Source organism: Zalophus californianus, chromosome 6 (assembly GCF_009762305.2).
Source record: "Zalophus californianus isolate mZalCal1 chromosome 6, mZalCal1.pri.v2, whole genome shotgun sequence".
Classification (NCBI taxonomy): Eukaryota; Metazoa; Chordata; class Mammalia; order Carnivora; family Otariidae; genus Zalophus; species Zalophus californianus.
Window position 1 is genome coordinate 131,381,552 of NC_045600.1, and position 13,029 is coordinate 131,394,580.

A 13,029-nucleotide genomic window follows, 5' to 3' on the forward strand; every position below is an offset into this window, starting at 1 on the left:
CGCACATTTTGTCCAAATGTTCTCCTGTAGACATTGATAAGTCATCAAGCCCACACCTTTAGTGTGCAGCTCAGGGAAGTCTTTACTCCAGAAAGCTGGACAAAGTGGCTGGAAATCTTCTCCTCCCCCCTCCCCTTTTTTGAATCTAACATGCTAGATGAATATAAGATATTTGAACAAACCTCCAGAAGATGCTGAATTGTCAATAACTCATGAAATAATTCTGTAACAAGAACATATAATAAAGATATTTTATGATCTTATTTAAGCTAGAAACCGTATGCTTTCAACACCAGACAGGGAAAAAAGTTAGTAATCCATTGCTTGTGTTTTTAAGAGTGAGATTTTTTTTTCAAGTTCAGAAGGAGGCCAACCCTGTTCAAACAAAAACTGAGGGATTCTTTTCTTCAGAGAGATCTAATATCTTCATCTAAAAGTAGGTCTAGTTCTTTTTGTGAAATTCAGATACCTGGTTGAGACCCAATGTCATATGCCTTACACCGTAGAAACACAGCTCATTAGCAATCCAGCTGGAAGTACTACTCTGCCCAGATCTTACTCCCAAAACAGTGCTCCCCATGTTGCCCTCCTCGCTTTCCTTTCCACATTTTCATATTAGATATTAGGATTGGACTCGCAACATGAATACAGGGAAAGTGCAAAGGAAGGAAAACCAAGAGACTGCATGATTTGACAACAGTGGAGAAGAAAAAAAACAGGACAGAGGCAGAAAAATTGGAAATTTCACATGTGTGTCTCACACCAAAGCACCCAGATGAAAAATGATTGTTTTAAAAAAATCAGTGGCCTGGATGCTTTGCCAACATGATATCAAACATTGGGTCATCCGGGACATCTGGAAGGTTGTCCGAATCCTACATTTTTCCATCTGAATGTTTAGCATCACGTGAACACCACCAGACATCATTTATGGAGTACGCAGCTGAGAAGATGGCTTTCTTTGTCAGAATCAAATTAATCTTATTAATAAGGTAGAAAAGTTTAAATCCAAAGAGGGGTCTATCTGGTTAAATCTGGATCAACGGAAAATGTGCCACACACACACACACACACGCACACAACCCTAAACAAAGAACAGCAGTAATTACGCCCACATGAAAGAGGGGCATGAATTAAAATTGCAGCAGCAGACCAGAGAGCTTGCCTCGCAATATGGCGGGATTGCGGTAGTTGTATTAAGACGTCTTAATTATATGATTGATGTGGGCTTCAAAAGAAAACTCAGAAGCCACAGCGGCTCTGAGGGCATGAGTATTATCGAAAGGATAAAGACAGCTTCCCCAGAAGAAAACCACTCTAAGAGGAAGCCTGGGAGGTTTGCATGGCAGAACTAATCAATAATGTCTTGGTTTTATCTATATTAAGTTTAATAAAATTTGATGACATCCGTGATTGAAGATCACACACACAATTATGGCAACATCAAAGGTATTCAGTAGCATACGTTCAGCCTGAGAAGTATAGCAAATCAGAGCCTGAATGTATATGACACTGCTGGGGAACACACAGACCCACACAGGGGAAAGGGACTCTCTGGGTGCCTTCCCTTTCCACATTTACAAAAAGCTGCATAAGCTTTCTCACCAGCCTACAGCAGGCCCACTTTCCTCTCATCCTCCCAGGCTTGTGAGCTCAGGACTTGAAAACAACAGGTAATAGAGCTTGCCACCAAAGGTAGCTCCAAAACCTGCCAAGTAAACAGAAGTCTGCCCTGGATTTGTTCTGGCTTTACCACAGTTTGGTGAAGCCAAGGGAGACCAGAGCGTTTCCAAGAAGACACGGCCGAGCAGAAACGGAGAGATCTGGTGAAACTTCTACCCAATCCCTTGCAAAAAAAAGGCAGGGGGCGGTCAGGGAAGGACTTCCTTGTCAAATTTCAGATGCAGCTCTGCAGAACAAGAGAAGAAATGGAGACCTACAATTACCTCAGCTTTAAGAGCTCAGTGCAAATCACGTTAATCCCCCGGACTTTGTACCACTGTCAAATTTTATTTTCTCTTCAACAGGTGTACAAATTGTTTGGACTCAAGCTGGAAAACACCATTCAGCCCCTAGGGGCTGAGTGAAAGCAGATGATTTCATTCATCTCTTTGTTATTGGTCATTTGGTGTTTTTCTCCAAGAGGGAGGACTTTATTCCCCTTGTTGCCTGTTGTTTTAATCAGATGGGCAGCAGAGAATATGACGAGTGTCCTCGCAAAAGTGATTCAGTTAGGTGAGCATTCACCAACTTTATAGCAGAGAAGCAAAGCTGCTGTTGCTGGGTTCTTCAACTCCAACTATTGGACTGAGGAGATAATGAATTCTGGTACAAACTTTCTTATATTCATACTTGAAAACCATTTTAGAGTTGAGGATCCCTCATAAGCTGAATGCCAAAGCAATGGGACTGATATGACACATGATAGAAGTTGGCTTTTTCTTTCTTGTACTTTGCTTTAAAAAAAAGTAGTAAGTTGCAGACCCCCCCCAAAAAAAGTCGTAAAGTCATGACGAGTTATTAACCAGTCAGAAAAAAACTCTGCTTCTGAAAAAAGCTATTTTCCTAAGATTCTGATTTGATTCTGTTTTCCTCTCATAACTTCGAGCAGATGAGAATTTTCTAGACAACAGCACAGTGATCTATTCTTGCCAAACACAACACCTTCATTTCCCTATCCGAGTAAGGAGAGAACCAAACTCAAAGAGTAGGGCTTTTGACTCAAAAGGCATCTTGTTTTTGTCACACCACACTACCTTTAATTACAGAAATCAACACAATATCATAGTTGAAATGCCCTCATTCTTCTAGGTTTATCCCACAGTATTTAAGAGAAGTTTTCTGACGTCATTAAGACAGCAAAGATAAGGGGACTCACTTCTCCCAGCATCATGACTCTATTGAGAGCCAATCTTCCCACTGGTAAAAAGCTGGGGTCTGCAGCAGTCCAGATCCACTGAGAAGCGGAAGCCAAGGCAGGATTAGCCATACAAGAGATTTGACCGGGGAAGCCTGGCTGACTCAGTCGGGGGAGCATGCCACGCTTAATCTCGGGGTGGTGAGTTCGAGCCCCACGGTGGGCGTGTAGAGATTATTAAATAAGTAAATGAGAGATTTGACCAGGGACACTTGTAAGTCCAGCTCCTGTGGTAGAAGCAGGCCAGATCCTAAGAAGGTTACATCCCATTTGTGCATTGCTTCACCAAGAAGACTTCACATCTCTCTGTCCCCGGAAAGAAGTCGGTGGCACGTTGCATTTCCTTGCCACGTTTGGAGACTCCGTATCTTGGGCTCACTAGAGCCGCCATCCCCAGTGAAGAGTGATATTATTAGCTCTGATTGACCAGGGCTGGCGGTAAGAGAGGGAGAGTTAGTGCTACATGAATTACACAGAGTGTGTATCAAGATGAAAATAAAAGCTTCTATGTGCAGACAGGAGGGGTGAAGGGTCCATTGAAAATCAGAGAGATTAGCAACTCATCACATTATTTGTGGGTTATCAGGAGACAGAGGTAATGAAAGTGAGACCTATATCCTTGATCAATAAGAGTTTGACTGCATTTTGAGTTCATTTTCCCCTGCCGAGAGAGAGACAGCAGGCTTACTATTGATCACCGTGTTAATCCATAACCAGACTGGGCCTTAGCCTGGTGAAGCAAGCAGGAAAAATAAGATAATAAGCAGGAACTCTTGATCTTTTATTACGGTGTGCTAGATAAAGAGAGTGCAGGGGTTCAAGGTGGAATACTTTAGAGTTAACCCTTGCATCCCCTCTTAATTTGGAATGCATGAGAAGAAGTGCAGCCCACCTGACTCTGACTTTTATTTGACCTTATTTTGCCTGCTTCCTAACTAAACGGCATCAAGGACCCTTTTTAAAGATTGGAGGCAGATAGTAACTAGGCCAAGGGACAGTCACTGCCACGCAGGGCCCGTGGTCAGGAGAAAGCTCCTCCACACCCCATTCATGGAAGCCAAGGGAGATTCCATATTCACGGTAGCTATTGATATTTTATTGTATATTTGATATATTTGTGGTGATATTTCAGAGCCATTAAATCTCAGAATTTTTATATAAGTGAATTGTCAATAATATGGTTTGCTCTGCTGTCTAAATAGTGAGCACTATTTAGTTTGTAGTTAAGCAACCAGGAAAAATGAAGACACATGAAGTTCTGTTGCAATGACTCCCCCATCTCACAAAAGACAACTGGGTCACTAGATCCAGCATTATGGCTGATCTAGAACCATCTTAGAAAGATAGCAGTTTATCTTTTCCTTCAAAACCTCCTGACCTAACTTCAATCCCTGCTATAATTTAGGCGTTTCCTGCCCTGCCGTATCTAGAAAAATATCAACTCTTTGTCAGTGACTCAATATTTACTCACAGTAGTTTTTGCTGACTTTCACGACCAGCTCCACCACTAATCCCTCTGACAGCTTTGTACAAATTAGGAAAATGTGACCCCTCTCAGCAAACGCAGCTGAGACAGCTGGGTGGGATTTCAGCCTTCCCTCCCCCTTTCCCGCAGGGAACATTGTCCCCAGTTCCCAGAGGAGACCTTGATATCCACACAGCCACAAAGAAATTGGGTTGATGGTGTGAATGCAGCCAGTCCTATTACACCTCACACAGACACAGTTTACTTTTCGCTCCGTGTCCTTGTCCCAACTCAGCGATTTCTCATTTAGATTGTTCCTGTGATTTTCCAACTGAGTTTCCATCTGGTTCTTCAAGATGCTCATCCTTCCACCCAGTAAGCCCCTATTAGTAAATGGCAACTTATGTCGCCCCAGAGTGAGGAATTCAGAAACAAAAGGAGAAGGGAAGGGTGTTAGTCGTGTGCGAGAGAAGGGGAGTTCCACTTTGGAAGCGGAATAGTAAGCTGCTCGAGTTAAAATAACTGAAGGATCCATTTGAAGGTGAAAAGTTTAACTCTACAGCATTCTTTAATGAAATGCCTTTATCATTTATCATTTTATCATTTAGCTCTTTATCTTGGGATAACCAGAGAAGTTAAGCAACTTAAACAAGTTCGTGTAGTTATTAGGTGGGGACCCTAAGTCAGAACTCCTGGAGCTGGATCCTGAGTTATTTTCACAAAGTTAAGTTTAAAAAAGTTGAAACAGCCTCGCTTACTAAAAAACTCATTCTCAGAATCAAAAGTAACGGCTTTGAACTACCATCCTTGATGCTTGGGATAAATAAGTATCTCCCTCTAAAGTGGGTGGGGTACAAAAAAGTTCTCCCCAAAGCTTAAGTATCCCACCTGAGGGGGTGTGTTGTATTAATCTGCGTTTCAAATGAAGAAAAGATTGTTGAGGAAAAGATGTCCCTCTATTTTAAAATGACAAAAGGGGCGCCTGGATGGCTCAGGTGGTGAAGCATCCAACTCTTGATTTTGGCTCAGGTCATGATCTCAGGGTCCTGGGATCAAGCCAGGAATCAGGCTCCATGCTCAGTGGGGAGTCTGCTTGAGAATTCTCTTCCCTCTCCCTCTGCCCCTCCCCCAACTCGTGCACTTGCTCGCTCTCTTTCTTTCTCTCTTTCTCTCAAATAAATCTTTAAAAAAAAGAAAATACGACACATGCAAAAAAAATGTGCAAAGAGCAAAATATTCATCAAAGCCAGTGTAGACATTTTGTAGCATAAACCCTCAGCTTTTTGTTCTATGCTCATGTACAAATGCGGATTCCTGACAAAACTGAGAGCATATTCTAAATATTACTTAACTCTTTCTTTTTCACTTAACTTGTAGGATTATTTCCCCATACTCTTAAATATTGCCTAAAAACTAGAGAATCGAGCCTTCTAAATGTAGTCTTCCTCTGAATCAAACGTAAAGTCTACTTTCCCCATTTGTAAACAGGCCAACACAACTGGGTCAATTCTGAAAGGCAAGAATGATTCTCAAGTAACCAGCACTGTCAGTAATCAGAACATTCATTTCTTTAAACATATCAAGGAAATGATAATTCCCAATTCGGCTTTCGTTGAATACTAATTTTCCAAGTGGTTTAGAATATAAAACATAGAATAAGTCCCCTCCTCATACCATCATACTAGGGTTAGAATTTCAACATTTAGACTTGGGAAGACACAAGCGCTCAACCTCTTGTAGGGATTGTAAGACACTGTCTACTCCATGTAAATGTACAATAAAATCAGCCTTATGATAGATTTGTTTTTGGCTTCTCTTTTTGCTTAACTTATTTTCCCCGATTTCAAGGGCTTGATTTATTGCATTAGTTTTTCCTATACCTGTAAAAAAAAAAAAATAGTCTAAGGACTAATTAAAATGTTCATTTTTGCATGTGATCAAACTCAGGCCTACCCTTTCCCATGTGGTGCTCTTCTTCACCAGGATTCCACTATGCCTATGATAAAAAGAGACCTTATTCCACTAAGCTGGTTAATAAACACATATTTTCAAGAGCAACTTGGGAAACCTGAAGTGTTTTTAAGGCTTCTATCAATCCATGCATCACAATCTTCGTTGATCATTCTCTCTTTGCAATCCCAGATAGCCTCCCAAGCAGGCAGAAGCCCAGGTTCAGGAGAGAGAACAGGTATAATTTCTGCCACAAATTTTCTTCCTTAACAATAGTGGTAGTTGGGGTGGCTGGGTGGTTCAGTTGGTGAAGGATTTGACTCTTGGTTTGGGCACAGGTTATGATCTCATGGGTTGTGGGATTGAGCCCCATGTCTGGCTCTGCACTCAGCAGAGAGTCTGCTTGATATTCTCTCTCTCTCCCTCCGTCTCCCTCTGCTCCTCCCCCTACCTGCGTGTGCTCTCTCTCTCTCCCTCTCTCAAAAAAAAAAAAAAATAGTGGTAGCTGCAAGGCATTGCAGTGGTGGACATTTTTTATTTATTCCAATTGTTTCAACAGCTCTTCATTGTAGGCGATATTAGCTCCATTTGACAGATGAGAAAATGAACGCTCTGGGATATGAAAGCCCTAATTAAAATGTATAAAATCTCCAAAATGGTAACAGTGGATACTCTTATCTTTTACTTAGATGACTCAGCAGAGCCAAAGAACAAGAGCGCGTTGCTTAGTGTGTCAGAGAGGGAAAGGGAACCTGGAAAGGGGAGTTGGTGGTCCTCAGAGACAATGTCTACTGGACTGTACACAGAAATGTATTGACACTGGAAACCTTTCATCTCCGCCCATAAAATGTCTTGGCATTCATGTTGTGCATATTACCTCAGCATTTGAAAGGCAGCGAGATTGGACATTCTCCAAAAGCTCTTCCCACTCTGAAATTGTAGAATCCCTAAACCACCCCACAAATACATTTGTCACCAAGAAAACTGACAGTCATCCCAAAAAGTGGGAAAGTCACACAGAATCTGTGCCTTTTGGTGTTCCAAACATTGGATTGTCCTTGGAGAAAGGACTTTGACTCCCAAAGAAAAGGGCAGAGTGCTGTTGACTCTAGAGTTCATTTTTCAGTGGAGAAGTTAGTGTTACTGCTGAGGTCAGACTTTTGGTGATGGCTGTCCAAATTTCCATTTCACCTGGTTCCATAATCCAGGACTGCAGCCCCAACCTCGTCTATTTTTGCAAATTCGCACGCCATGATCCTAAGAGAGAGAATGAGAGAGTGCCGTGATCAGTTCAGATGCATCACACAACAAAAAAGCAACAATTCTCCAAATTCGTTTTTCTCGACCAGAAACTCACAAAAGAGAAATAGCACATGAGAAAATGAAGATCTCATGAGCTGAAAAGTTTATACTTTCAAGTATTTTGTTTTTTCATTAAGAAAATGGTTTTTATTTTATTTTTTTTATTTTATTTATTTATTGACAGAGACACAGTGAGAGAGGGAAGAGAAGCAGGGGGAGTGGGAGAGGGAAAAACAGGCTTCCCGTTGAGCAGAGAGCCCAATGAAAGGCTTGATCCCAGGACCCTGGGATCATGACCCAAGCCAAAGGCAGATGCTTCACAACTGAGCCACCCAGGTGCCTCAAGAAAATGGTTTTTGAATATGCTTTTTTTAAAGATTTTATTGTTAGGTAATCCCTACACCCAACATGAGGCTCAAACTCACAACCCTGAGATCAAGGGTCACATGCTCTACTGACTGAGCCAGCCAGGTACCCCGGAATATGCTTTTAACTTTATAGTTGAATAATAAAATATTCACCATTATAATACAGCAGAAATCTAAAGGAAAATGAGGAACGATTCCAAGTTCTTCAGCAAGTATTATACACAATCGTGCACACATGCTTCCGCTCATTTCTCCAACCCACCAAATGCTAGGAAAGGATTTTTTGTTTTTGTTTTTTGAAAAAAGACATAAGTCTACAAGCATAGGGAGAATGAAAGATAATATTAAAGCAATAAAAGTTGTGAATCTAGAAAGCAGGTGAAAGACTGGTCACTGAATTAGCAGATCCCAGAAAACTGAATCATAAGCCCCCCATGGGGGGAATCTGTGAACTAAGATGAATTATAAAAGTAATCTCCAAGCTGAAGAAGACATACAAATGGCTAACAGACACATGGAAAAATGTTCATCATCATTAGGATCAGGGAAATTCAAATCAAAACCACGTGGAGATACACCAGTTAGAATGGCAAAAATGGACAGGGGAAGAAACAACAAATGTTGGAGAGGTTGTGGAGAAAAGGGAACCCTCTTACACTGTTGGTGGGAATGCAAGTTGGTACAGCCACTTTGGAAAACAGTGTGGTGGGTCCTCAAAAAACTAAAAATAGAGCTACCCTATGACCCAGCAATTGCACTCCTGGGTATTTACCCCAAAGACACAGATGTAGTGAAAAGAAGGGCCATATGCACTCCAGTGTTCATAGCAGCAATGTCCGCAATAGCCAAACTGTGGAAAGAGCCGAGATGCCCTTCAACAAAGAATGGATAAAGATGTGGTCCATATATACAATGGATTATTACTCAGCCATCAGAAAGGATGAATACCCAACTTTTACATCAACATGGATGGGACTGGAGGAGATTATGCTAAGTGAAATAAGTCAAGCAGAGAAAGTCAATTATCATATGGTTTCACTTATTTGTGAACATAAGGAATAGCATGGAGGACATTAGGAGAAGGAAGGGAAAAATGAAGGGGGGTAAATAGGAGGGAGAGATGAACCATGAGAGACTATGGACTCTGAGAAACAAACAGGGTTTTAGAGGGGAGGGGGGGGATGAGTTGGCCTGGTGATGGGTATTAAGGAGGGCACATACTGCATGGAGCACTGGGTGTTATACGAAAACAATGGATCGTGGATCACCACATCAAAAACTAATCATGTATTGTATGGTGACTAACGTAACATAATAAAATGTAAAAAAAAAAAAAAAGTAATCTCCAAGGATGCAAATAGGCATGGCAACAAGTATTTCTGGAACTTTTAGTGAGGGGAGAAGGGGCAGTGAGGACAGTAAAATTAGAAAAATTATTTTAAAAATCAGCTTAAGAACAAGTCAAATCTCTAGATCTTCTCCCCAGGTCACACACCCAAAAAAATTAGCCCACCCTCACCCTAGAAATAAAAAGCCTGGAAGTTTATTCTCTGTAGTAATTTTTTCAAAATTTCTAAGGCAAATGATCTTTAACTTAGATTTCTATACCCAGCCAAACTAAGTATAAAACTAAAGGCTAGAATTAAGACATTTTTAGACATGTCTCTAAAATTTTCCTTCCATGAACTCTTTCTTAGAAAGCTATTGTTCTGGGGCACCTGGGTGGCTCAGTTGGTTAAGCGACTGCCTTCGGCTCAGGTCATGATCCTGGAGTCCCGGGATCGAGTCCCACATTGGGCTCCCTGCTCAGCAGGGAGTCTGCTTCTCCCTCCGACCCTCCCCCCTCTCATGTGCTCTCTCTCTCTCATTCTCGCTCTCTCAAATAAATAAATAAAAATCTTTAAAAAAAAAAAGAAAGCTATTGTTCTGTTCCACCAAAATGAAGGACTAAACAAATTGAAAAGAAGATGTGGGACCCAGGAAGCAAGAGAAACAATTACTTTTAAAATGAAGATGTTTAAGACATTTTTCCAAAGAAGACACCCAAATGGCCAACACACACATGAAAAAGTGCTCAACATCGCTCGACATCAGGGAAATCCAAATCAAAACCTCAATGAGATACCACCTCACACCAGTCAGAGTGGCTAAAATTAACAAGTCAGGAAACGACAGATGTTGGCGGGGATGCGGAGAAAGGGGAACCCTCTTACACTGTTGGTGGGAATGCAAGCTGGTGCAACCACTCTGAAAAACAGTATGGAGGTTCCTCAAACAGTTGAAAATAGAGCTACCCTACGATCCAGCAATTGCACTACTGGGTATTTACCCCAAAGATACAAATGTAGGGATCCGAAAGGGTACGTGCACCCCAATGTTTATAGCAGCAATGTCCACAATAGCCAAACTGTGGAAAGAGCCGAGATGTCCATCAACAGATGAATGGATAAAGAAGAAGTGGTATATATACACAATGGAATATTATGCAGCCATCAGAAGGAATGAGATCTTGCCATTTGCAACGACGTGGATGGAACTGGAGGGTGTTATGCTGAGCGAAATAAGTCAATCAAAGAAAGACATGTATCATATGACCTCACTGATATGAGGAATTCTTAATCTCAGGAAACAAACTGAGGGTTGCTAGAGTGGTGGGGGGTGGGAGGGATGGGGTGGCTGGGTGGTAGACACTGGGGAGGGTATGTGCTATGGTGAGCACTGTGAATTGTGCAGGACTGTTGAATCACAGATCTGTACTTCTGAAACAATGCAATATATGTTAAGAAAAAAAGAAGAAGAAGAAGATAGCAGGATGGAAGAATGAAGGGGAGTAAGTCGGAGGGGGAGACGAACCATTAGAGACAATGGACTCTGAAAAACAAACTGAGGGTTCTAGAGGGGAGGAGGGTGGGGGGTTGGGTTAGCCTGGTGATGGGTATTAAAGAGGGCACATTCTGCATGGAGCACTGGGTGTTATGCACAAACAATGAATCATGGAACACTACATCAAAAACTAATGATGTAAGGTATGGTGATTAACATAACAATAAAAAATTTTTTTAATTAAAAATAAACAATGCTACCACGAATACGTGTGTTTGCACATATACCTATGTGTGTCAGTACATTTGTCAGATTTGTTTCTTTTGCATCACATCTTAGCAATGAACCTGCTGAACTGAAGGGAATATGCTTTTTTTAAGGTTGTGGATATCCCCTGCTAAACTCTCTCCGGTAAGGTTGTCCCAACTTACAATTCCACAGTAGTGTATTGGAGTACTAAGCTGTCCCATTCTAAGTGTTGGAAATGCCTTAAATACTTCACAGGAAAGTCTTATCCCGAAATGGCCCCCTAGAAAATTTTGTTTTCATTGTACATCAGGTACATTGATTACGGATCTAAACTGAGAAACTAGTAGGGAAGTGTTAAGCTCAGGAATGAGTAATAACTCATTACTAATCACTTAATGAGATGTTCTGTGATTGGTGCAATAGAAGAAATACCTAATTGAGACCCAGAGTCACTACACTCAATAGCTACTTCTAGTACTGGGAGCTTTGTGACGTTAATAAATCATTCAACCTCTCTGGGTTTCAGTGTCTTTGTCCTTAACAAAAACCGGGGCTGGAGTTGAATTTATGAATTTCTTGTCCCATAAAGCATCAGAAATCTTAATGATAATAAATGTTACAATTGTCGTTTGAGTCAGGGACCCTCGCCTAAGGACTAAGCCACGCGTGATTGCAACAGAAAACTCAAAGGAGACAAAATGTTTCATTTTGTACTGTCACCAAAATAATCTCACTGGAAACCTCATTAAGGATTCCCCTATGCAAGATAGCAACTGCTGGCTTAAATTCAGATGGATGGCGGTAGCTAATGTAAAATTTTCAGCATCATTTCACTTAAATTCAAAATTCAAATTCAACAAGCATTTATTGTGCTGGAAGCTATTCCACGTGAAGAATATAAAACAGTGACCCTGTCCTTAAGAAGCTGACAACATAGTTAAGTCATTTTCTCACAGTGGGGTTTTCAACCTAGAATTGTTTCTATTTAAATAATAGGAGAGAATACTAAGACTAAGAAATGCCAAAATTAAATTTCCAAACTAACCTCAAGATTGAGGCTCACTTTTAGCAGTTACATGCAGATTTTTCTTCATATTTAATGTATTTTGCATATTTTGTAAATAAATGATGTTAATAGATTTGAGCTGTGTGTGTTGTGTGTGTATATATAGTCACTAATAACTTACACTAATTCAGTATTAAAATTAACCATTTATACATTTAATAATGTTTGAGTCAAAGTTTCAAAATTAACAGAGAAATATGATCGACATTAGAAGAGTAACATGTTATAAAATACAATTACCTAATTTTAAAAATTAACTCCATATAATTAACTAATACACCAATTAAGCAATATGTAATTAAGTAAGTTATAGTCCCTGCCACTTAGTCATTTAATCATAAAAGCAAAGCATTTTTTATAAACAAATAAAATAAATATGAAATCTATTAATTAAACGTGTGGTTGGAGCTAAGAATAAGCATTAAGAATAAAAATTATCTATTTCCGTAATCTGTGTAATCAGAAAGCAGGTCTTGTGATCCAGCGCATAATTATTATATTATCTTAGAGTGGTTGGTATGGAGTGTGGCTCAGTCCCTTAGTTTGGATGCTGGTCTGCCACATACCAGCGACTTAACTTTATTTGTTCATCGGTAAAATGAGGACAATAATGATGCCTACTTCATCATGTTGTTTTCAGAATTAAATGAGATAATGCACAGATAGTGCTTAACATAACCCTGGACGCCTGGAAAATCCTAGGGCACGATTACTATCTAGTCAGTTTGGGAAATGGTCAGCTACATGCATAATTTGATATCAAGCAGAATTCTGTACACATGTATCCTTACAACCTAGCTCATCTCTGTGATTGGTAGGCAAACTAGAAAAATGGAAGTGCAGGAGTATTATTATTTGGGTAAAGGTCTATAAAGTCCTGTCCTCCTTT

General features: G+C 40.4%; 1 protein-coding gene across 1 annotated transcript in view; it reads right to left on the reverse strand.

The window, feature by feature from the left end:
* Positions 1-6,856: 6,856 nt before the first annotated feature.
* Positions 6,857-13,029, reverse strand: part of LOC118357074 — an 82,214-nt gene continuing 76,041 nt past the window's right edge. Inside the window, exon 7 of the mRNA XM_035728074.1 lies at positions 6,857-7,589. Coding sequence (XP_035583967.1) covers positions 7,520-7,589 — 70 coding nt within the window. The 3' untranslated portion in view covers positions 6,857-7,519. The remainder of the gene's footprint in view (positions 7,590-13,029) is intronic.